Below are 25,627 nucleotides of genomic sequence, written 5' to 3' on the forward strand. Positions count from 1 at the left end.
AGTCTTCCAACTTTTCTTTGTTAAAAAAAAATTCTCGAAAATACCTGAGAAGACTTCCTGGTAAGTTGTCTAGGTACACAAGTTAGTTTAGGACACACAGTTTGTATGTGACCACATTCACTACAAGAGAAGCAATGTAGAACATTCATACGTGCTGGTCGTGATGAAGCTATTGTGTCGCTAATGGTTCATGTTTTTGCGAGGATCGCACGTTGAGTAGTGCTGTCCGTTGTTGCGTTGAATTAATTGTCGTTGCTGAAGGTTGAAAACGAGAACGAGAGGAAGATGTCCAAGACGTTATAGTTGGAGATCTAAGGAGACCGCACGTTGGTATGCTTCTGACTCCGAAGTGGGAATGAACTTTCTAGTGCGACTAGTAACTGAGAGTGTAACACCCCCCCCCCCCGATAAATCGTGAGATCAGTTGCTTCTCGGTCTCACCTAACGTCATCCTAGAAGTCATGTAGAAACTCTGTTGTGTATTCCTCAACATCTTGTTACCTTGTTGTAAATTTTGATTTTTTTGTAAAGGGTATGTTCGTAGTTGTATGGGAGGAATGCTCGACGCATGTGCTTTGTTAAACAAGCCCACGAGTTGATACGCGGCTTGTTATGCTGTCTGCGTGATTATTTGAGTTGTTGCCGCCACCCCATAGCTCGTCCTTTGAAGCGTGTTGCGACAAGAGGGACTTGCATGTCATCGGAACTTGTCAGAACATGAGAATCTCTTCGACCGTTTAGCCAATCGGTAAAGTCTTCCAGGCTTAATGTACCATGCAATTCGGGAATATCCGAGTGGAAACTAGATTCCCAACAATTTGGAGGGTTGAAACGTTGTCGATCTCTTCGCCCTGAGCATGGTACAATCGTTTTAGTGAACACCACGATGTCAATGTTGCTCAATGCCTTGATCCTGCGAACACGTTGTCCAGTATCTCCTTGTTGTTTGATTCAATATGTTGATCGTTGTGTTGCTGAGGGTGATTGGCGTTGATTCACAGCAGGGGCAAATCCCGTTGGTCGCACTCTTGTTGCTGTTGAAGCACCGTTGTAAGGATGTTTTTAACCGCGGCTTGTAACGCTGCTTGCATACCTGTTGTAAACGCTTCAAACATCCGACAAACTTCTTCCTGCTGTTTGTTTGTCATTGTCTTGTGTGGTCTCATGATCGATTGTTTGATTGAGAAATCAAATACTGATTTTGATACCAACTGATAGAGTAACCGATAGTTGTAGGAACAAATTTTTAGTCTAAGAATGCCAAAAGAACCTATGAAATTCAATACGTTGAGATCACCTACCTATGATCTAGCCGTAAACAATATATGAAAGCAAAGTTTCATTTTATAAAATCAATAATAATTTGTCTCTTTACAAAATTTAAAGATCACTATATATAGGCATAGGAAAAATCCTAAGTCATTAAAGATTATGACCTAATATTCTATCCAAAGTCTTGATCCTAACCTTCAACTTTATCTAAAACAAGAATAATAAAGGAAACTAAAGCCAAAGCTGAAAAAGAAATACAATCCACGCCGCTGCATCAATTTCTATAGTTAAATTATGACGATTCACCTCGCGGACATGATTATAAATTAAGGGATTCATCCACTGTGAGGAAGTTTGCCTTCTATTACACAATGACAACGGTACCTATACTACAGTTGCATATTAATAATAAACAACTTAGTTTGGTCTAATCATGAACGTTACTGAACATGAAACAAGAAGCTAATTGATTAAGAAGATAATTAACATAGGATCAGAATTGCGTAGTAATGTTTCTAACTGCAATTCATATCCATATGTATATTATTGACCCATTAGATGATTGCAGGCTTGCAACTGACCCTACAAACATACAAAATCATATTTGTTAAAGCCGCCAAGGACCACCAATGATGAACATTTTCTTGACTAGGACAAAATATTAATAATAATTAAAAAATACACAACTATTTATATTTGACTCATAAAAAGTCCAGTGTCATATGTCCTTTACTAAATATTTAATTTAAAAATTATTTAATGTACTATGTTAAATATTGTTATTTAAAGATTAGAAACTCACTTTAATAAACTCACAAGTTGGTTGGTGATGCTCTTAGGAAGTCGAGCATTACACGTTTTCTCATGTCATCTATATAAATATATCGGGGCTCTAATAATCGATAACTTCCTGGCAATCACGAAAATACAAGAAAAATAAAAGTTGATGTAATTACTAAAAAAAATGGGGAAATGCTGTGCGTTGATGATCTTGTTATTGTCTGTTCTTCTTCTTGTCCTTCAAAACCTCCAAGTCGTTAGCGCCGTCGGGTGTGCCGGAAGCTTTTTCAATGCAAACAGCACCTTCCTTCAGAACCGGGACGATATATTCTCTACCCTTGCTGATAAAGTCATTGCTAACGGTGGATTCTACAACGCTTCACTCGGCAACAGTCCCAACAGAGTTTACGCTCTTGTCCTCTGCCAAAGAGGCTATGACCAACAAGCTTGTTCCAACTGCGTCCAAAGCGCGACTCGGGGTATACAAACTAACTGTCTGAACCGCATGGATTCGTTCACGTGGGACAAAGACGTTGAAGACAATGTTTCTTGTCTTGTACGTACCTCAACTCCTCAACTTTCGGAAAACTCGAGCTTAGACCCGCTATTATATACCCAAGTCCACTTAGTATCGAAGCATCTAACAACATGACCATTTTCGAACAGAGTGGGATGGAATGGTTAACGGGACTGTCGAGGCTGCCACAGATGCTGAAACTTCCTCGGTAATAAAGTACTTTGGTGCCGTAAAAGCCGAGTTTACCGAATTTCCGAATGTGTACATGCTGATGCAGTGTACACCGGACATAACTTCTAAAGATTGCAAGACATGTTTAAGAGAATGCGTGACGTTATATAAAAACCAGTTTTGGGGAAGACAAGGAGGCGAGGTCAATCGTCCGAGCTGTTTTTTTCAGGTGGGATTTTTATACATTCCATGGCGCTTTTGGTAATGTTACTAGAGTTCCTGCGCCTCCAAGACCTCCGGCTCAGGAAAAGGAGAGCTCTGCAACCGACAAGAAAGGTATTTCAATAAGTTCAAGCACTGCTAAAATTTGTAAAAGTATGATATGTAAGTTTACAGACTAAAAAGAGTTTGTAATTTTCAGGAAGAAGCACAAGGTCTTGGGTTATCATAGCGATATTTGTGGTTCTTACTTTGATCAATATTCTGGTATTTATCGGTCTCATAAAGTTCTTTGCTGGGAGGAGAAGATCAAACAACGGATATAATAGTAAGTGTACCTTGATTCATAAGTTCTTTGTGATTAGATTTTTATTTATAAACAATAGTGGACCAATAAATTTTTATAATACTGAGACAAGAGAGAAAGACTTATTGTTGTTTTTTTCTTTTAGTTGGCAGTGCAGAGTACTCTGAGGCTGATGGTCAATTTATGCTACGGTTTAATCTAAATATGATCATGACAGCCACCGATGACTTCTCGTCTGAAAATAAGCTTGGCCAAGGTGGATTTGGTACTGTACATAAGGTATAAATAACATTTTTGTAATAATGAATGATTGATCTTAATATTGTATAGGTAATAAATTTTGAAAACCGGTTTCAGGGGATATTACCAAACGGGCAAGAGATAGCGGTGAAGAGATTAACTAAAGGTTCAGGACAAGGAGATACAGAGTTTAAGAATGAGGTTTCACTTTTGACAAGACTCCAACATAGGAATCTGGTTAAGCTTCTGGGGTTCTGTAGTGAAGGAGATGAAGAAATTCTTATCTACGAGCTTGTCCATAATTCAAGTCTTGACCACTTTATCTTTGGTGAGAATTCGAAAGAAAGCTGCCATTTTGTTTAGTCTTAGAAACTTTTATAAAAAATGTTTCTTTAAACTGTGCAGATGAAGAGAGACGTTCACTTCTTACATGGGATGTGAGATTCCGAATTATAGAAGGCATTGCTCGAGGTCTTCTTTATCTTCATGAAGATTCTCAGCTGACGATTATTCACCGAGACTTGAAAGCAAGCAACATCCTGTTAGATACAGAGATGAACCCTAAAGTTGCAGACTTTGGGACCGCGAGGTTGTTCGATGCTGATGAGACTCGTGCTGAAACAAGACGAATAGCTGGAACCCGGTAAGAGCATATCAATCAGCACACATATAAATATATGGATATTTAGACAATTTTGGATTAAATATTCATGAATTAATTTGCATATATGTAGTGGATATATGGCTCCTGAATACCTGAATCACGGGCAAATCTCAGCTAAGTCTGATGTATATAGCTTCGGTGTTATGCTTCTAGAGATGATAAGTGGGGAAAGAAACAATAGCTTTGAAGGAGAAGGACTTGCAGCTTTTGTAAGCTTTCTTCTTCCATTTTTCTGTTATCTTCAAGCCTTTATGTACAGTATGTAAAACAAATATTTTTTGGTGCAGGCATGGAAGAGATGGGTTGAAGGAAAGCCTGAGATTATAATTGATCCTTTACTGATGGATGAACCGAGAAACGAGATCATTAAGTTGATCCAGATTGGTTTATTGTGCGTTCAAGAGAATGCAGCAAAGAGACCAACTATGAGCTCGGTAATACTTTGGTTTGGCAGTGAAACAATGATCATTCCTTTACCTAAAGCTCCTGCTATGACGGGAAGTCAATGTCAATCTGAAGACGGTACAATGTCAATGAGCAATGTCTTCACGGAGTTGAGTTCTCGTTGAGTTATAAAATAGTGAATCAAAAAGTTGTTTCAAGATATATATACTGTATATGTCACCTGAAAACGGATATTGCCTCCCTTTTGTTTCCTCATTTATGAGATGTGTCGACGGACTATCATTTCATAGCTTTTGTTTTTTTGACAACAAGACATTCACAGATTCAGATTGACTATGGAAACCAAATCGGTAATTCCGCATCCATGTGAACGACGAAAGACGGTTGTTTCCTATCACTGCGTGCAAAGCTATCCGCATGTAGGTTCTCCGTCCGAAGTACATGAACGATGTCTGAGTTGAAGAAACTTCTTCGTAAAAGCTTGATATCTTCCAGATAACTTTCAAATACTGGCCATTCTTCTGATTCCGAAACTATCTTCACCAATTGAGAACAATTTGTTGCAAACGTAACATGAAACTGTCTTAAATTCTTCATACATTCATTTGCTCAAATCAAAGCTTCCACCTCCGAATGAAGAGGTGAAAGACATGCATTTACATTCATTGCTCCTAATAAACCATCAAAGCCCGGTAAGGTACTATACTAGCCTTGTCCCGAAAATAGTTCCTTATCTTTCCATGAACCATCTATAAAACACCATTGTCCTGAAGTTGTTAATATGGTTGGTCTGTACCTGATGCTCTCTCTTCTGATCAGTGAGTACATGTGCTTCAGCCCAAAGTGTTGATTCCAATTCTGCTAATTTAAGTGTTTCCTTTGGATCAATATCCAGATTACTAAACACTTTATTATTCCGACCTTTCCATATATACCATAATATTCATAGCTTAAAAAAATTTTATTTTGAAACTAATATAAATTTTATTCATACTCAAAATCATCATCTTCAGCGAGTGGGACTTCTTATTTCATTATCTGATGACTAAAATGAAATTTCTAAATGGTGTTGCGGCTGATTAGCTATGAGCGGAGAATTATCCGGAGAGGCAAGTCTCTTAGTTCTCATTCTTCATTCCTCTAATGGACAATGCTCTGTTTCTGACTTGCTTATCATGATTATGTGTAATGGAGGAGTTGGGATTTCTCCATGCCTTCTTGAGTTGTCTTCTCCGCAGACCATGTAATGTTGCTTGGAAAACATTCCAAACGAAAAACAAAGAATTGTGCTCTTGTTGTGAATCAGATATAATCGACAGTAAAGTGGTTATTGGAGGTGGGTTTCACCCCACTCCCAACTTGGTCCTAGAATCTAGTTCAATAGTCTAAAATTCTGTAAAAAAGATGAAAATTATTAGAATATTTTTCTGGTCGAAATTGCCCTTGTCCATAGTTATAACAAAAAAAACATTACCAAAGTACCCTTAACATTTGATCGTTGGCAGATGTATTTTCAAAAAAATAAATCTATCGAATAATAAGTCTGTTTATAAACTCTGTATAGAAAAATAAATCTATTGTTAAAGTGGTGTCAGACTTTCTTAGAAACGTTAGATTTGTTTCTACGGCAGAGTTATTTGTCCGATTTGAATAGAAAATAGACTTTGTGGTCAATTTATTTTCTTATGTACAGACTTATTTTTTATGTTAGACTTATTATCTTACGGCAGAGTTTTATATTCGATTTAAAATTGTTGGTAGACTTTTTGTTTATGTGGTGAAAGACTTTTTAATTTATGTTGTAGTAGATTTATTGACGAAAGTTTGGGTTTGTGTAAACCGAACTTAATTTAATGTTGAATTTTGACCTGTTTTATATTAATTTTGAATCTGGTTTATTTTTAGGATAATTAAGATCCAGAATTAGGTAAATTTTGGTACTTGTCTTCTTTTCTTTCATCTTTTTTCTTCCTTATCAAGTTGTTATTTTTCATGGTGGTTTAATCACTTGTTGCAATCTTTTTGCTTGGAGAAACATGGATCACAAACAATATAAAAAAACATATTCAATGGATCCTCATCCATTCTTACATACGAAATTATTATTACAAGTGGTGAGAGATTAAAAGCATCAGCCTTCTTTATTCCAAGTTAAAAACTACAAAGAATGAACAATTTTTCTTTTTCGTATTATCCCTTCCACTCACAATGATGGAAATCACAATGCATCGCAGCTCAGCCAAAAACCTTGCATTTGTTTTCTTTGTTAGTGTAAAAAGGAAATGAAGATGTGATCTATTACTACCCCACTGTGTGCTCAAAAGAGGATGTGGATGACATCAACAATTTAAACTCTTTACAATGCCAATAAACTTTTAGGGAACAACAAGGTATCTAATTTCTTTCGTTCATTCCAAGATGCTAAGTGTTACAAGCCCCACAACTACAATAGAGAAAAAAACTCAGATCAGTCAATCCCCATCTCAGCACACTCTTGATCATTTCCCGTCTTGAGCATGTTTCAGTCTCTTTCTCTTGTCTTGTCTTGAGTCAGTTTCACCCACACGAGAAAAATTGAGAATTTGATCCTATGTGTCTTAACCTTGGCCTCATAATCCAATACCGTATCTGCAATAAACAATTAACACAATCGGCTACAGTCAGTACAAAGTGTCAATAGTCATTGTTGTCTTATATAGAAACAAAGGTTTTTCAGTAAACAAGAAACCCAATACCGTATTGCTAATCTATGAATTCAATGCTTAGTCTATTTTACAAATAAACAGTTTTTGGATTTCAACTTCAGAGGAAAAGGGGATTTGTGAAATAGGGTTTTCAAAATTAAAAATGCAATCAATCAAATGATGTTAACAACAAGGAACATCAAACATGATTAGGATGGATTTATGACTTACGGATTCAAGTTTCTGGGAGTTGAATGCGGTGGTGACTTAAATCGGTGGTGTGGGGTTAGGGTTTGTCGACGACAACAAACAGGAAGACGAGATGGGGTTGGGGTGTTAGAAATTGATATACGGCCGTGACCTTCGAAGGTGGTGATGGAGAAAGAGGTGTCGGAGATCGGAGATGGAAGTGTCGGAGAAAAAATCTCCTTTGGTGTCGTCCCATGCGGCTGCGAAAGAGAAAGAGAAGTCGACCTTCTATTTTTTTTTTTGCTTTTACACAATTAAAATTTATTCCTATTAATAAAATATAATGGCAGCTTAGACTGGTTTTTTGGTATTTTTGTTTCCCTTATGAGTTATTCTAGTAGATACAAAATTATAAGAGTTATTCTAGTCATTACATATATAATTTGAGTCATTTTGAGTAATTTCCCAAAATTATAAGAACAATTTTCTGATCATTTTAGAAACTCAGTCAAAACTAAAACTCTTTATGGTTTTCTTATAGAACAATTATATTAACTATTTATATATAAACTATTTTCTTATTCTACATGTAATGTAATATGATAACAAAAAACTTATCCAAATTTCTTAATCTTATCTAGATTTCCTTATTTGTGTATTATCTATAACTCACTAAACATCTTTTTAATGAGATAGCTATGAGATGAAGCTCCCTTGATCCAGTGGTTTGACTAAGGGTTAATTAATAATTCTACATCATGAGATCTGAGTTTCAAATCCCGGAGAAAGCAGAATTATGCAGATTAAATGTAGAAAGACTTACAAGAGATCTTCAAGATAGAGCAAGAAGTACTGTCAAGCTTGGATATCATACGACGGTCCATGGTGGTGCAGCCAGACATCTTTCCATTGTAATTCCGGCATCAGAGAGCCGAAATTTGTTATCGCTCTGTGTAACGTCACTAAACGCGTAAGCAGAGATCTCGTACAACTGTGGCTATTCATCTCTGAGAAGGTACCATTTTATAGTGAAGAGTCTCAGGCGGCCTCTTTTGATGATAATGACGATGTTTAATTTAGAGAGAGTGGAATGAGTAATGGGTAAGCAGTAAATGATGAGATCGAAGCCACAAACGGATGACGTTACAGAGGTGATGGTCTGAGTTTCTAGAAGACGAAGAGATTTGGAGAAGGAGCCGAGTCCTGGTCGCAGCAAGCAAAAACCCTAGAAAGAGATGGGCCATCTATGAAGAGCCCATAAACGAAAAAAACATTAGTAGCCCAAAAAGTTAAAATAACAATTACAAAGATCACGTAAAAGAGAGAGGACACATGTCCAAAAATGCTCCTTCTTCCTTGATGACGTGGACGCAGGAGGAGATAGACAATCCTACTTTATTATAATAGATATAGATAGATAGATAACAAGGACTTATGGCCGGGTGGTGATTAACTTGAGGATAAAAAGTCCAATATGGTGAAGATTCCACAGCTACAACGATCTATTGGCACTGGCAAATACCAATAAACAACTACCATGTATGCTTTGGATCTTCTATATCTGACTGCTCAACAAGTTGTAACCGTATTATTCACCCCATTGGACTAGTAAACTTGCAAGCAGTGTTTTGAAACCCGACCCGGACCCGCGGTTGAACCGGTAAACCCGGTAACCAAGAAAAATCCGGTTTGGATTTTATGAAAAACCCAATATTTAAAAACCCGTAAATACCCGTAAAAATCCAGTAAAACCCGGAACCTGATAACGGTTGAACCACCGGTCGAACCAATAAATAACTTTTACTTCATTTTTTTAAGTTTTGATTAAGTTTTTAGATTATGTTTTATATTCTAAGTTTACAATTAAGAAGTTAGGTGCTGGCAAAAAAAAGTTAAGTTTTTCTTTTTCAGTTTTATATTTGTGATTTTTAGATTTTGATGAAGATTTCAGTTTCACTATGCCACCTGAAGAAAATGAAGTGAACGATGGTAGAGATAACTAAAATTAGTTGATGTGATTTGGTGTTAGTTTATTTCCGTTATTGACATTTTATTACAATGATCTTTTATTTTTGGTTTATTTTGTATTTGAAGTTTAATTTATTATTCAATTAGACATTTAAATATTTATAAATTTTATGTCTTGATTTTTTAGATGTCGTAAATCTTACTTTGTTGGAAAAAATTTTAAATAGTCTAAACTACTTTTTGATATTTTGTATGTCAAATAAAAATAAAAATATAAAAATAAAAGTTAAGTATTTTCTAAAAGTTTTTAAACATAAAATATATACATATCCAAACTATTATTTTATGTTTTAAAAAACATTTAGAAAATTTAAACTTTAGTTTCTATTTTTTTATTTTACATAGCTGATATATTATTATATAATAAAATTAATTTATTTATTAACCCGCGGTTCATCCGCGGTCGACCCAGTAACCCAGCAATCCGGTAAGTCGTCCGGTTCAGTGTCCGGGTCGGATTTAAAAACATTGCTTGCAAGATATACTTGGTGAGTTAATTGCTATCATCAATGATGGAACACACGGTTCATAGTGTGTCATGCTTACGCTACATAAGGTACTTTGTGTACATGGAATTCAATTGTAGATTTAATCGTTTTTGACTGTATATCTGAACTTAGATTTTATGAATATTATTAACATTGAATCTACACAGGGACGTGAATGTATGTGTTAGCCTGTTTGACGGTTTAGCTTTCGCATTTCATAGCAAATTGGACAGCTACGGCTCTGAGCCAAAAGTTGTGTTGGTTACTAGCATAAACCCTAAGCTTGTAGGAGGTGAGAAATCTGAATATTTATAATCTCTCATGCATTAATCCCTACATGTTCTCGACTGCATTGTATATATTGTGTTCTCATATTAACCTTTTTTTTAATAATCAAACACCCTAGTATGAAGCCTGTTATTCCTCAACAGGACATCTGGAAACCATCTCTACTTTGACACTGAGCAGCTGCCGGAAAAGAAAACTATGAAAAGTAAGTATCTCTAATTTTAATAACAGATTACATAGTGGTTAGTTCATTAAATATCTTACCATATGATTTTGCCTCACTTTAACTAAGCTACCACATTAAAACTCTTTAGATTGATTGGGGATGGCTCTAACCAGACACCCTCTTCATCAAAGTTGCTTCACGCCCAGAAAATAGAACCACTCACCATACCTGAGCTAAACAAATATGTTATCACATCTGAGCCTCAGGTCAAATTTACAACACTCTCATGTTACTCTCGCATTTATCACTTCTAATTGTAATTGTCTCTGACTTATAACAGATTATTCTGTGTACCGCCAAAGTTAATGGTACTCAGACAGATAAAGGATGGTGTTATATTGGAAGCTCGAAATGTTCAACAAAGCTACAGTGAGAGATTTCTTCTTTCACATGCCTTTTCTGTGATAAAACCAACTTTGTGACTGCCCTCAGGTAACAATACTTAAGCTCTGCTATCCATGATATTATAGCTACCTTCCAAATTTTCCTCACTCTACAATACACTTTGTGTCTATTCACTCACTACAGGCACCGCGTGGAGCTGTCTGTATCAGACCTGAAGGATGATGCTGTGTTTGTGGCCTTTGATATGGAAATTGTAAAGTTAACAAGCATTCAAGCATTTGAAGCTGCTCAGATTTTGGTATAGGTTCCCTCTTTCAAGCATTTAATTTTAATTAATTCTCTTACATCTGAGTATAGCAATGAAACCCACCTTAATATTTATGTTATATCAATTATTAAATTATGTTTTCATCCATCACTGAGTTCAAGGTACAGGTGTGAATGCTCATGTATACAACGAGATCCCCCAGATTATCTCTGATATTGTGGAAAAAACTTGCATATTTCAGCTCAAGTTAGTCAAGTTCAATTTCACATCCAAGCACTAGACCTTCACCATACCCCGTATCATCAGTGAGAATCAGCATCCACCATTCCCAGACTTTGTTATACATGTTGGTACCTAATACTGAGATTTTTTCTACATTTCTTTGAATTATATATTCATCTTAATCACTTTGATATCACCAGGAAGATGGTCAGGAACCTAGTGATGATGTGCCTATGGAGAAACTGGTAGCATCTAATGGCTTTCTTGGTGCTGATAACACTTTGGCAGAGGTAGCAAGTGGTGTGCGAGCAGAAGGTGGTGAAACTACAACTGCCAACCATCAGCCATCCTCATCTATTGTTGCAGGATTAGTTCGCTCTGCATCTACCATTCCCAATTCCCATACTTGACCCACATGAGAATCGAAAAAGAAGTCCCGCATGGCATAGCTATAGTTGCCGAAGCAATATCCCCACTTACTATACTTACTAAACAAAACTCTCTTTGTGACAAAAAAAAAAAACAAAACTCTCTATTTTATTGTTACATTAATGTCGTTGTGGCTGTTTGAACTATTTCTGCAAGTTTTATTATAACAAGGCTTCGTTTTATTTTAACACATTTGCACTTATATGAACTTGCATGCTTTCCAAGTTATATATTTTTGTGAAACATGTACCAATGTAATGTCGTACCTATATATCAAAAACTATTGATAAAGAATAAAAATACATTGGTGAGTGGTAACGGTGCATTCTTCAGACTTTAATAATTCTCCAAAATATATAAAATAGCATAATATATAAACAATGTTAGTAAAAAAAGAAAAAAAAATATAAACAAATGATGAGATTGGTCAAAACATTTTTTGAAAACAATATATTTAATTGTTTTTCCTCATTTGGTAAATTTGCCTTTGCCAGAACAAAATTTTCTCACGCAGTTACAAAAGAAAAAGGAAGATTTTTTCTCACCTATAAAATATTAATAACTCTTTCATTATATGGTGTCATATTGTGAATATATTTTAAGGTTTCACGGCCAGACTGAGTTCCACAACCACAAATGCATATGTTTAAAAAAATTGGAGTCGTCAAAGCATTAACTCAATTTAATAGTTAACAGGTTACACACGTTTAAATTCAGATTAGTTTTCTATATACTGTTCACATAGTACTTTAACATTATAAGTACTAGATCGTTTTCCGCGCTTCGCGCGGATTATTGCTTTTAAAATTTTACAATTAGTTTTGTTATTTAATTATAGAATATTGCAGAATTTCCATATGTACATAAACTATGATTATTTTTGTGTTTTCTCTGTAGTTAATTTTAGAGAGTGTATATTTTTGATAGATATTAAGTGTATTTATTAATTTTCTTCAACATTTTTTAAGGAATTAATACAACTATTAAATGCAGTTTTTCATATGTTGCTTTATGTTCTTTTAGTTTCTCTTTAATTTTTACCACTATCTTCATTTTTATATTGAGTATAGGTTTTATTTAATAAACAAATTTAATTATTTGTGATTTTAAATATATTCAGAGTAATTTGTGGCAATAAATTTGCCGTTTTTGTTTGAAAATCTCTTTCTTATGTTAGTTTAAATATTGGCCTATTGAATGTTTAAGATGGGACTGGTGGAATCTTTTTGATGACTAATAAAAGAGGTCTCTAATTTTGGGAATTTGAGTTACTTTATAGAGTTTGAAATTTAAATCAATTAACGTAATTTAATTTTCAGGTTATGAAGTATATACAGTCATTGCAAATTGTTATGATTGAATTGATTTTAGATTTAATATTCAATGGGTTTCTTATATTCATTAATTTGTTTTTGTGTTCCTAATATTATCTCAAGAACACGGATTTCATATATTCGTTAATTTGTTTTTCTGTGTTCGTAATATTGTCTCAGAACACTGAAGAGATCAAAGTTAATGGCTGAAATCATATGGAGCTGCCAAGAGATAACATTATTGTTTCGAGAAAATTAGTGAAATGATTTATTTCAAAATCATGTAAAGTTTCGATTGAGTATGGTCTTCTAACCACAACAACCTATTGACATGAACTCATAGTCCCATTTCTCTGACTTCCTTTCTAGCTACTTGCCTACTACCAAAAACAAAATTATGTATTTAGTTATTTTTATAAGCTATTGTTTATTTTGGTGTAAACTAAATGTTGCAACAGAAAACATATTCTTCATTAAAAAGCATATTCTTCATAAACCTAAATCTTTCATCTTCCGACCACCAACTCGAGCATGTTTTTTGTTGGGTAGTGCCGGTAATAGAAACACTGTAGTACGTTTGTTTTTCTCTTCTGCAAAAAACTTAATATTAATATTAATTTTGACAAAAAAAACTTAATATGAAGCAAAATCTTCTATTCCACAAATCCAAGTATTCTTTTAGCATCTTTGGGTGGTACTCAAGAGCAGTCTCAAGATACTATATATGAGCTCTGGCATGGCCTCTTTTGTGATCTTCAGCCTCTCAAACTCGAATTCCAGCTTGGTGACAGGTTGAACAGAGGGATCTCTTTGAGAGCTCATATATAGTCTCTTTCTTAGCTACACCCTTGAAGTACTCCACAAGTGTCAGGACTAACCCCTAAACAATAATTTTAGTTGAATACAACCAAATAGATCATAAGGAATGTAGTAAAATAATTTTGTGAAGCACCTCTTCAAATGTAGGCCGTTCATTGAGCTCAAAAGACAACAACTTTTGTAGAATACGAAGATCGAGAGGATCGTCATGTGGAAGCTTATGTGAAAAACGAATAGACTTCTTCAACCTCATGCTCCTCAAGTATCTTCCAGCTTTCTCGTTCCTCACCTGTCACATTCAGTGAAAGCAGTTCAGCCAAGAAAAGTAACAATGCAGTTGTTGTAAGCATTGTGGAGAGAGGTAAGGGACACTGACCCTTCCAATAGTTTCACAAATGGAGTTCCCAACAGATCATTCATCATATCCAATTGATGGACTATATTTTTCCCGGGGAAAAGAGGATTCCCTGTTAAGAGCATCAAGAAAGATGTTAAGTTTCTTTGAGTTTTAGATCCGATGATAGACATTAGTATCTTCAGAAAGATCATCCAACCTTATCCTAAACAGTGAAATGTAGCTATCTTAACCTGAACTGACCAATATAGATGCTGGTTGTTAAGGATTATAAACAATGGGCAAAAAATACTTGAATAATTATCTTAATCAATCAAATACTTATAAGTTAATACCTAGGTGATCATATGAACTTCAAAATGAGAGAAACTGAGGAGAAAGAAAGCATTGTGGACGGCGGGAGACGACAAAGTTTGCGTGAAGGCAGAGCTAGGGGATGTGTTTTTCAGAGAAGAAATAGGTGACGGAGAAGCATTCCACTTTCACATTGTCACTGAAAAAGAAAGTTGATTTCTTCTGTGAAACATATACTTCAAAAACTTTAAGCAGGGAATCCTGAAAGAATATATATATGTATTACACACGAGTAATTTTTATACACAAATGATCAAGACCCATAAATCAGAAAGTTCATTAATGTAATTTAAGAAAAAGACAGACAGAATAATGGTAAAGCTAATTTGGAAGGATTTTTTCAATAAGCTTTATACTTTCACTACTAACAAAGCATACACACCTTATAACCATAAATAATAAGACAATTCTCTCAAATAGATTTTTTAAAGTTTTGTGTCACAAAAATAGACTTAAAAAAATAAAATGACCAAAATAATTTTTTTTATTTTGAAAATTTTAATATTTTTTAAGTTTTTAAAATTTGAAATCATACCCCCAAAACCTCATCCGTTAACTCTAAACCCTAAATCATAAACTTTAAACCCTAATTCTAAACCATAAACCCAAAACACATCCTTTAATACAATATTTTGGTCATTTTGATCCTTAAAGGCTATATTTGTGACAAAAACTATAGAGAATTTCTCTAAATAATATACTCTTCCAAGAGTACTATAGGTGGGAGAAAAAAAAATTAAGCCAAAGTATTTTCAAACCTCACCTTCGAATCATTGAGAAACCCACAAAGTTTCTTGCAAAAATCAAATCCGGTATACACAGCTCCTGGTTTGGAAAAGATAACAAATTATAACCAACTGAATAAGCTAACTCCACTACTCTGCATGGCATCTAAGAAACTGCATAAACTATGTCAATGCTCAGACATACTCCTCTCGTACCTGTTGGAGTGACTACTTATTTCTTAGTGAACGGCAAATGAACAAAAACATGCTCCACGACCTGAAATAAAACCCGATAATAGTTAGATAGGAGATCCTGAAATCTGAGTGGCGTTAAAAGAAAAAACATGGAATACCAAGACGAATGAATCTCTCCAACACGATGAACCTGCCATGGATTGAAGCCTAGGGATTTGGTGTAAGGTTATCTCATTTATTTTCTTAAGAATGTCAATTGGCGCAATCACCTAGTCCACTAAACCCGAGACAGAAAGTGCTTGATATTTCTTCCTATTCGATCTTTACATATATCTGTCAAGTGAGAAACACCACACCCATGTCACACCTTAAAAAATTATAAATAAAAGATTATTAACAAAATGGTTCATTCTTCAATATTATTAGTGGCATACAATCGTAAGATTGGAAACGGAGAAAGAACATACCTCCAATGATCCTAGGCTTCACGGTGGCCATGTATAAAAACTTTCTTGAAAATCAGTCAGCAAAAGAAGCCAATTAAGATCTGTCCCTAATGGAATGATCTGATACCTCGGAGCACTCACTCTGCAACAACACCAAACAAACGAAAAGCTTCAAAAGAAGTGAAAGAAAACGAAACATGAGATTTAACTTACGTTGCCGGAGACGGTAAAAGAGTTGATAGCGAGAGTTGGAAATGATTGATCGGCGAGAACATGGATGGGGCCGCAGGGGAAACCAATCCGTTTCGACGCGACGATCGCCATCGCTCTGGCGCATTGCAACTTTGCAAGTCTCTCGAATTCTCTTTGTTCACCTTGGCAAAAGTCTTGAGTTGTGAGAGAAAGGGCAAAGGTCTATCGACATTTTGAAGGAAGAGGAAAGGTATTCTCAATAAATTAAGATTGCCATAAGGTAATGTGATTCATAAATTACGTTGACATAAAATAATGTGGTGATTCATATATTATGTGGCCAACCGCGCATATAAAAAACAGACAAAGCCTCTTCAATATTATTAGTGGCATACAATCGTAAGATTGGAAACGGAGAAAGAACATACCTCCAATGATCCTAGGCTTCACGGTGGCCATGTATAAAAACTTTCTTGAAAATCAGTCAGCAAAAGAAGCCAATTAAGATCTGTCCCTAATGGAATGATCTGATACCTCGGAGCACTCACTCTGCAACAACACCAAACAAACGAAAAGCTTCAAAAGAAGTGAAAGAAAACGAAACATGAGATTTAACTTACGTTGCCGGAGACGGTAAAAGAGTTGATAGCGAGAGTTGGAAATGATTGATCGGCGAGAACATGGATGGGGCCGCAGGGGAAACCAATCCGTTTCGACGCGACGATCGCCATCGCTCTGGCGCATTGCAACTTTGCAAGTCTCTCGAATTCTCTTTGTTCACCTTGGCAAAGTCTTGAGTTGTGAGAGAAAGGGCAAAGGTCTATCGACATTTTGAAGGAAGAGGAAAGGTATTCTCAATAAATTAAGATTGCCATAAGGTAATGTGATTCATAAATTACGTTGACATAAAATAATGTGGTGATTCATATATTATGTGGCCAACCGCGCATATAAAAAACAGACAAAGCCCAAGTGGAAAATTTATCGGATGAAGCCCACAGATGCTCGACTCTGGACGAAACTAACACAGGAGGCCTGTCTGACATGTCCGATTAACTGTTTTTTATTGGTTGATTATTTTGGGTGACGTGGCAGCCTATAATCTCAGCATATAGGGCTTTTAGTATTGTGATGTTCTTTAAACAAAACATCAACTTTATTTTATGTTTAAATTCTAACTAAATTAACTTTGTTACGATTATTTACTTTTTATTATACTTTTATTGAATCGATTAATCACAACCACTTATGCTATTCTATTTTACACCAAGCAACTTCAAAACAAAGCAATACATTACAGTCACTAATCATTATCAAATGGATCGGAAAAATATCATTCTCTTTTAACATATTTTCATTTATATATTTTTAAACATATTTTCTTCACTAAAACCATAAGATGAATTGTAAATTTATTTCAGAATAAAATATACGAACTCAGCGCGTAGCACCGAAATACCACTAGTAGTTATATATAAAAGAGAAAATTCTCTTCTCTTATGCTGCCACATCTTCACGAAATATGAGCAAAAGAGGACACCTATCCAATTCTATATATCTGAAGAAAAGACGAAACTTTCGTTTACTTCTTTACGACCTTTTACTAACCTGGTTTTATAGGGTCTGTATGCCTAAAGCCCATATAAATAATCTGGCCATTCTTTCTAGACCTAATGTTGTCTAGCAGGAAAAAAAAATCACACGGACGATTGAAAGTAACGTTTTTCTTTAGCATTCAAGAGTCTCATATAATGATCGCGATAACAACTACTAAACCACTCTCTCCACTCCTTCGAATTGATTTTATCGTACATCTTTCCATGGTAACGTCTGAAACCTAGGGTTATTAAAGCCCAATACGATGAAGCAACCAAGGTTCGAGTCCCGACCACTAAAGAATTAACATTTCGGCATCACCAAATACATGAGACCGACACGTGGAAACACATGATTAGTCTGGACCACTTCTATGAGGTCGGAATATTTTTGTATAATTCAAAAAAAGAAGAAAAAAAAGATAGATAGATTATAGAGTTTAATTACTGAAATCACTAAAATAAAGATGTAAAATTTTTATATTGGTTTACCATTGACAACGTACAGATTTAGTCAAAGAAACGGCATACAGTCGTCGGTTTAAAATCTCAGTAGAAAGACATCAACGTGCAATGGTGTTCACTAGTATACAGAAATTATTAAAAACATATTTTTAAATACATGCATTAATAAGATACATTCTAACGGTTTCTGCATATATCGAATTCCTGTTTTAAGGCTTGAGACCAAGAGTGAGCTCAAGGGACGATTCTTCTTCACCTTTGGAAGCCTTTGTTGATTTTACTGACACAGTAACAACATTACCATCATCTCCAATATCACAAACAATTTTACCATTGTCATCATCAGCTTTACTTTTACTAACTCGGACCTGTTAAAGCAAAAGTATATAACTAATTATTTCTAAACTAACATCTCTGTTTTTGCAAGCTGAGATGGACACATGCCGGTTAAGATGATATCAAAATCCTTTTCATGTTTTCATCGTTATAAATATCATTATTTATATTATTAAAATAGAAGTACAAATAGAAATCTCCTTAATTGTACTACTTATTTACATTAGAATCCCACTGAGATATTTATTGAACATATATCTAAGCATGCTTGTCTTTTCCTAATTTGAACAATAGATTTAATTCTCCAATATTTTTCATAATTTAAATAATAGATTTTTTAATCGAATTTTAACCAAAATAGATTTCTCAGTAGATTTCCCTATTTATTTTGTATTAACATATTAAATATTTTTTAAATATTTTAGTAATAAATAATAATGTAAAAACCACACATCATAATCAATTTATATAATATATAAATAAAAATATAAAATAAACTATTCATACATTATTGGTATAATGTTTTCATATATATAAGTCCAATTATTTAAAAATATTGTATTTACTTATATGGTACACTGTGATCTAATTGACGATTAAAATCACAAAAATTTATATTATTAAAATACAAGTACAAAATAGAAATCCCCTTAGTTTTACTACTTATTTACACTAGAATGCCATTGAGATATTTATTGAACATATATCTAAGTATGCTTATCTTTTCCTAATTTAAACAATAGATTTAATCCTCCAATATTTTCTTAATTTAAATAATATATTTCAAATCAAATTTTATTCAAAAAAGATTTCCCTAAATATTTTGTACTAATATAATAAATATTTTTCAATATTTATTAGTAATAAATAATAAAGTAAAAACCACACATCATAATCAATTTATATAATATATAAATAAAAATAAAGTATTCATAATTTATTGGCATAGTGTTTTCATATATATAAATCCAATTAGTTAAAAATATTGTATTACACTGTGATATAATTGATGATTAAAATCCCAAAAATATAATTATTCAAAGTAAAAAAAAATTTATGTTTTAATGTAATATAAAATTTTTGTTAATACATTTAAAGCCAACGGGTCACAAGCTCTAGAAATATATTCAAACTAATAAATAAAATTATTATGTTTTAAAATGTTATATAAAATTTTTTTTAATAAAATTTGTTAATATATTATACCATTTAGTATAAAAAAGTTTTGAAGTAAAAAAAATATTCAGACGGTCACGGCCTGGTTCTAGAAATAAAAAATAATAGTGCATGATAATTTTCTTGAACAAATTTATTTTAATAGAAATTATCATTACAAATATTTTATATATTTTTGGATTTATAAAATTTATTTCACTTATTTGTCAGGGGTGCTAAACTTTTTGGAATTAGAAATAATTATGACTCACCCCTATACTATTTTATTTTTTGTTATAACTGCATAGTTTAGATTTTGATCTAAATTTATAAACCGAAGGTGTAACTTTATTTTGTGATATACGTGTGTGTCTGTGAAAATAATTCAAAATATATACTACAAAACTTTATTGAGTTAGAGTAAACAAATATATGATTTTAAAAATCATGAAGTTATCTGCAAAGATGGTGGTAGAAGAAAAAGTAGAAAACCATACATGTTGACTATAACATTATTTTGTTTGAAAATATGGTTAATGTTAAGAATATTTACTATTAAAATGTAGAAATAAGATTTTTACTATATAGAAATGAAATCAAACATCCGCGCGGGATTTAGCTTCTAATTAATAATCTACTGAAATTAAATTTCATATATACGCTTCACTTTTAACTACATGTTTATACTAGACTTACAAGCTGCATAAGCATTATATTGTTATCAACTCACAAAATATTTAACAAAAATAAATAACTATTCACTAAATACAATTGATAAAAAAAACAAAATTATAAAAACAGGGTAGACAAATTTCGATAAACCATATATAATGAGCAATACACTTGGAAATAATATATGGCATGTTGAACTTATATATAAATATGTATATCATTCAAGTTTATATATATATTTTTCAACTGTATATGTTAGTGTATAATATATATCATTTATGATAGTGTAAGAAATGTATAGTGAGATAAATTTTACTAGTGATGACTAAAAGAACAATCTGGTAGTATATATCAATGATTTCTTTTCTTTCGATAAACCATATATATAGTGACAGAAAATTCATCGAAAATTTACCCTTGAAGACTCATAGAGAGACGTGCAAGTAAAATAGTCACTTGGTACGTCCTTAATTCCATTACTTGATTCTCCAAATGTTATTATGTTTTCATACATTTCGTCTTCTCGCCTACAATAAATTCATATAAAAAATGTATACATATATAGTTGTGGTTCACATTTAAACCAAGAAGTGTTGACAAAAAAAAACCCCAGATGTATATTAATAAACTTTTCAATTAATATATAACTAGACGATACCTTAGTTGATTTTGGAAAAGGTTGGCATTGCCTCGGAGACGTTGATAATTATGAAGGTACTGTTGAAACTGCCACCAAGTCACTTCTCCTGTCACTCTAACACTTCTCTTTGCTAATATCTCGTCTGCCAAATATTGCATGTGTATATGCAAGCATTATGTTTTTTTCTTTTGAAAATGCAAGCATTATGTTGAACATCAATGTACGGTCCTACCGTCCTAAACAAATACATACAATACGTACATCATCCTATAATGTTAAATTGAAATGTAATTTTTACCTTGCATGGATTCTTCCAACTTCATGCTCCTATACATCTGTTGGAGAGTAACTAAGAGATATGGTTATCCAAACTAAAATCTATTAACTATGGTTTTACAAAAAAAAAAATCTATAAAGTAAGATGCTGTTCATAAATACACGTATAATGATATAGGTAGGTTATCTATAAGTAGCTATATGTATACAAATTTTAGGACCTGGAGATGACTCTTCACATGAGATATTGTGAGTCCTCTTACATCCATTAACTGTAAAACCATCTTAGGAGTTGCTCCTGCATTTTTCAGAAAAATATGAAATTCAGACGCATGTGACAACCCAGGATAATAAATTTGTAAATATCTTGATTTTGAGTGAAACGAAATAGAAAAGGGTCTTGACTGCCAGAAGCCAAAGAAATAACCTCAAAAGGAATACAATTTCCATGATTGATAAACTTTACTTAAAAAAATGTTTTTCTTTTAAGTACTAGAACTAGAACAAATGTTGTTGACAGAATTTGAGAAATTCTTCATTCTTGAGATAATTAGTAACTATAATTTTAGAAGAGAAAGAAAACTGCTTACTATGTTCTCCACCTAGTTGTTCAACGGCTTGAACAAAAGAGTTGTGAAGATCAGAATTCCATCGCAGCCGCGGCACTTTTGACCTAACATATGATCTAACGATAGGGGTCTTCATCGTTTCTTTTCCTAATAAGCTTACAATTTGTTCGAAAACTCTCGGTCGATTCAATATGGTTGCAGCAAATCAGAAAGGGGCGAAGGCAACTGCTAGAAAATTCTCTATTTTCAGATAGGCAAATTTTGTATGTTGGACTAGTTGTCTTCGTAACCCCTGTCTTATTTTTTACTTTCTCATTTTTCTTAGTGGGGAAAAACGGGAAATGTAGACCTTAAAAAGGAGATTAAATTATTTTAAATTTGTTGTTGTGATTTGTCATGTTGCGGTGCTTTTCGTCAATATATTTTCCGTTTCTGTGAATTCCTTTGTATATCCGAGAGAAAGAATTACTCGACACCTCAAGTCTTGTTTCTTGTGACAATATGTATGAGAACTTCGTCTAAAACACTCAAACCATAAACCAGTACTTCTTATTATTTTTTTAAACAATGGTAGAAGCCAAAAAGAAAGTCAGGTTAATTAAATGACGTAAAACTCATGTAGCATATATAATTATTTTGAGCCAAATGATTTAGATAATCAAATAGTATTCTAAAAAACAAAATAAGTCATATAATATAGTGAATTATCAAAAGTTTATAAAAATAAAGAATGACGGTATTTCAGGGTTTTGCATCAATTCCTTGACTATTTTTATTGTCTTTGATATCATGACAAAATGTTGGTCAGAAGACTCCACTTGATCAATATTCATCTTCTCGTCAAGAATATATATAAGAAAACTAAATGGTTTAAATTCGCATTAAACATAATGACGAACATGCTAACTAAGACAAATGATCTACTACTTAACTAAAACAAAAGTTAGTTTTAAATAAAGAACGATATCTAAATATCATGGAGAAATTGCTTGAAATACCATAATTTGACTACAATTTTTCAAATATTTTGTAAGTTATTTTTAAATATTATATAAATTATTTAGGAGGATTATCATAAACATAAGTTATTTAGAAAAATGGTTATCTTTAAACATTAATTTGATATTAAATTTGTGGTAAAATTAAAATTCCATCATTATTATGTACTAGTTAGAAATATAAATTTAGAATATTTTCAATAAATCTAAAATGTTTAAAATTACTGCAGCGGAGTTAAAAGAGTAATATATATGGATTATCTAGATTTCCATTATATTTATATTTACAATAATAAAATAGTTCTAAGAGCTATGCTAAATAGCCAAAGAAAGAGACTTAGGATATGACTAGTGAAAACACATAGGTTGCGGGAGTTTATGGATGCTTGTAGTTTTGAATGTTACTAAGTGATTTGTATGATTAGTACATCGGTTAGAAATTAGTACGTTCAATAACGATTTATAAATAAATTAACAATATTAATATTTTATATAATTATAATATATGAAAATGATATTACTATACTAAACATAAAGTTAATATTATATTTTAAATTTTGTTTTTGGGTTTATATATATCTATATATTAATGTTAAAAATATAGTAAATATGATGTTTCAAAGTTTTATATAAATTTAAATATAATACATATATTAGTATTTATATTATCTCACTTTTAAACAATTAACTAAATATTATTATTTTTATATTTATAGTTTTAAACTAAATATATTTGTATTTAATTTCCTACAACCATCACAACCGCAACTGCTAGTCGAAATTTATTTTTTGATTTTGAAAATTTTAGAACAATATAAAACAGATTACAGAGTTTTTTTGTAATTGTTATATAACACCAAAAATCATTATCATCCGCAAACGCAAGTGCATTAATGAAAACATTATTTATACTAAAACAGGGAGAACATAAAGAAATATTGTACAAGAAAACAGAAATTTCAATACCAAGAATAATCATAAATGGTAATTAAGATGCTATATAGGTACAACAAAAGTTCATACACAAGAAAACAGAAATTAATAACAATTTCAATTTAATATTATTGTTTGTGTAACTGACGCGACTTGGTCCTTCTAATTCTCTCCAAAATGACAAAGAGTAACATCGTAACTCGGGAATATACTTATTCAAAGCAGATTCAAAGCGATGTGTTTAAAATTGCCACTACGTTGTGTCCAATGATCACTATTCAAAATTGTTTCAATTTTTTAACCACGTGAACACGAATTCATCCAATATATATAGAGAGGGTCAGAGATGTGGTTTCAGAAAATAACCCTAGTTACTAATCTTGTTATTAATTAATGTTTTAAAACATACGATCTACGGCGTTCAATATGACGTTGTATTAAAATAGTGTAATGCATGTATATAGGTTCACGGAATGTACGAAGCTGAATAAAAAGAATACAAAATCAAAGATAATAACGCTCTAGGGTTTTCTACAGCGACTGGAATGGTGATTCTTTAGATCAAAATTTCTTTGAAATTTTGATCTCCTCCAGATCAATACGCTCCTTGGTGTATTGGTTCATTACATTCATTGGTGTATTACGGTTGTTGTTGCTTGTAGACGACCAGTTCATCATTTTGTTCTGGTTACGTTTTCGGTTGATTTTGCTGGATCTCCTGATTCTCATCGAATCTACTTGTTTTAATTGATCTATCGAAGGTATCACTACCTCGAAGGTTTCATCAGGCCTACCCTATCAATCAGGTTCTCTGACCTAGCTATGCTCGACAGAAGTGAGATTGAAGATGGCGGCCTCTGATATAAACGTTTTTTGGCGTTAGATTTCACCTTTTGGCTGCAGCAGATCATCGTTTCTATCTAGTTATCTTGTCTTCATCATCACGACACCGCAATCTCGAGTTTTCTTCACTAATTTAGTCGAACATACAACTACTGGATCTTTCCATAAGACTCTTACGTACGTAGATTTGTGAAACCTTATCCTCGTATGGGTCCATCAAACCGTGTTAGATCTGCTCATATGGAAGATACAAAAGGGAAAGGTATTATTTATGAGGATGACGATGAGCCTATTATGTTGGAGGAACAAGATGATTCTCATACAATCCGAAAGTTTCGTATGTCTCTCATTGGAAAAGTTCTCAATCCTAAAAATCAGAATGTTGAGAAACTGTTACAATTTATGCCCACTCAATGGAAAATGGAAGATTGTATCACTGCAAATTATCTTGGTAATGGGAAGTTTTTGTTTAATTTCTCATCAGAGGATGACATTCAAGAAGTTCTAAGGCAAGGTCCTTTCACTATAACGTTTGTATGTTTGGCTTGGTGCGATGGGAACCCATTGTGCATGATGACTATCCTTGGATCATCCCATTTTGGGTGGAGATCACCGGCATACCTCTTCATCTATGGACTGTGAAGAACATTGGTGGGAGACTTGGTCACATTGATACTATGGAGTTATCTGCGGGTAGGCTGCTAATAGATGTTGATTAAAGAAAGCCTCTTGTGTTTGCAAGAAAGGTACAATCCACAAGCGAAGATGAAGTGACAAGCAAGATAAAGTATGAATTGTTGTTCAGGCATTGTAACTACTGCGGTCTGATGACTCATGAGGAGTCATATTGCTCCAAGAAATTAGAAGAGACAAAATCTCAGCTGGCTAAGACTGATCTCTTTTCTCGTGTACAACTCCCTCAGTATAATAGTATTCCTCAGAAATTGTTGTCGGATCATAATGGGCGACGTGATACGATCGTTATGACAAGAGATATAATGATC

General features: G+C 33.2%; 2 protein-coding genes, 2 long non-coding RNA genes and 1 pseudogene across 7 annotated transcripts; 2 read left to right on the forward strand and 3 right to left on the reverse strand.

Annotated features, from left to right (window-relative positions):
- Nucleotides 1-2,154: 2,154 nt before the first annotated feature.
- LOC125594014 lies at nucleotides 2,155-4,867 on the forward strand (annotated as a pseudogene).
- A 2,022-nt stretch (nucleotides 4,868-6,889) lies between these two features.
- On the reverse strand, nucleotides 6,890-8,884 carry LOC125594015. Its single transcript, XR_007329726.1, has 2 exons — nucleotides 7,491-8,884; nucleotides 6,890-7,203 (listed from the first exon to the last, which is right to left on the reverse strand). It is a non-coding gene; the product is annotated as an uncharacterized LOC125594015 (long non-coding RNA).
- A 4,419-nt stretch (nucleotides 8,885-13,303) lies between these two features.
- LOC125594016 lies at nucleotides 13,304-16,943 on the reverse strand. 4 transcript variants are annotated; one of them, XR_007329728.1, is made up of 9 exons: nucleotides 16,762-16,943; nucleotides 16,570-16,690; nucleotides 15,662-15,836; nucleotides 15,525-15,585; nucleotides 15,347-15,408; nucleotides 14,565-14,784; nucleotides 14,251-14,462; nucleotides 14,008-14,163; nucleotides 13,304-13,645 (listed from the first exon to the last, which is right to left on the reverse strand). It is a non-coding gene; the product is annotated as an uncharacterized LOC125594016 (long non-coding RNA). The 4 variants fall into 4 exon arrangements; XR_007329730.1 differs by lacking the exons at nucleotides 16,570-16,690; nucleotides 16,762-16,943 and adding exons at nucleotides 15,971-16,091; nucleotides 16,163-16,474 and having other exon boundaries at nucleotides 13,304-13,935; XR_007329727.1 differs by lacking the exons at nucleotides 16,570-16,690; nucleotides 16,762-16,943 and adding exons at nucleotides 15,971-16,091; nucleotides 16,163-16,465.
- Nucleotides 16,944-17,352: 409 nt separating this feature from the next.
- LOC106430070 (protein PHOSPHATE STARVATION RESPONSE 1-like) lies at nucleotides 17,353-24,436 on the reverse strand. Its single transcript, XM_013870845.3, has 6 exons — nucleotides 21,871-24,436; nucleotides 21,502-21,578; nucleotides 21,303-21,339; nucleotides 21,023-21,146; nucleotides 20,780-20,891; nucleotides 17,353-18,569 (listed from the first exon to the last, which is right to left on the reverse strand). Exons 1-6 carry the CDS (start codon nucleotides 21,983-21,985, stop codon nucleotides 18,411-18,413), a joined length of 624 nt encoding a protein of 207 aa, XP_013726299.2. The 5' UTR covers nucleotides 21,986-24,436; the 3' UTR covers nucleotides 17,353-18,410.
- Nucleotides 24,437-24,830: 394 nt separating this feature from the next.
- LOC125594013 lies at nucleotides 24,831-25,265 on the forward strand. Its single transcript, XM_048770335.1, has one exon. The coding sequence runs from the start codon at nucleotides 24,831-24,833 to the stop codon at nucleotides 25,263-25,265; it is 435 nt and encodes a 144-aa protein (XP_048626292.1).
- Nucleotides 25,266-25,627: the final 362 nt, after the last annotated feature.

This window comes from Brassica napus (genome assembly GCF_020379485.1).
Source record: "Brassica napus cultivar Da-Ae chromosome A2 unlocalized genomic scaffold, Da-Ae chrA02_Random_27, whole genome shotgun sequence".
In the NCBI taxonomy this organism is placed as follows: Eukaryota; Viridiplantae; Streptophyta; class Magnoliopsida; order Brassicales; family Brassicaceae; genus Brassica; species Brassica napus.

Coding starts and splice junctions, on each gene's coding strand:
- LOC106430070 (XM_013870845.3), bottom strand. CDS start 21,985: ATGAAGACCCCTATCGTTAGATCATATGTTAGGTCAAAAGTGCCGCGG. Junction 21,147..21,302: donor GTTGGAAGAATCCATGCAAG/GTAAAAATTACA, acceptor AATATTTGGCAG/ACGAGATATTAGCAAAGAGA. Junction 18,570..20,779: donor CTCTCTATGAGTCTTCAAGG/GTAAATTTTCGA, acceptor TTGCTTTAACAG/GTCCGAGTTAGTAAAAGTAA.
- LOC125594013 (XM_048770335.1), top strand. CDS start 24,831: ATGGGTCCATCAAACCGTGTTAGATCTGCTCATATGGAAGATACAAAA.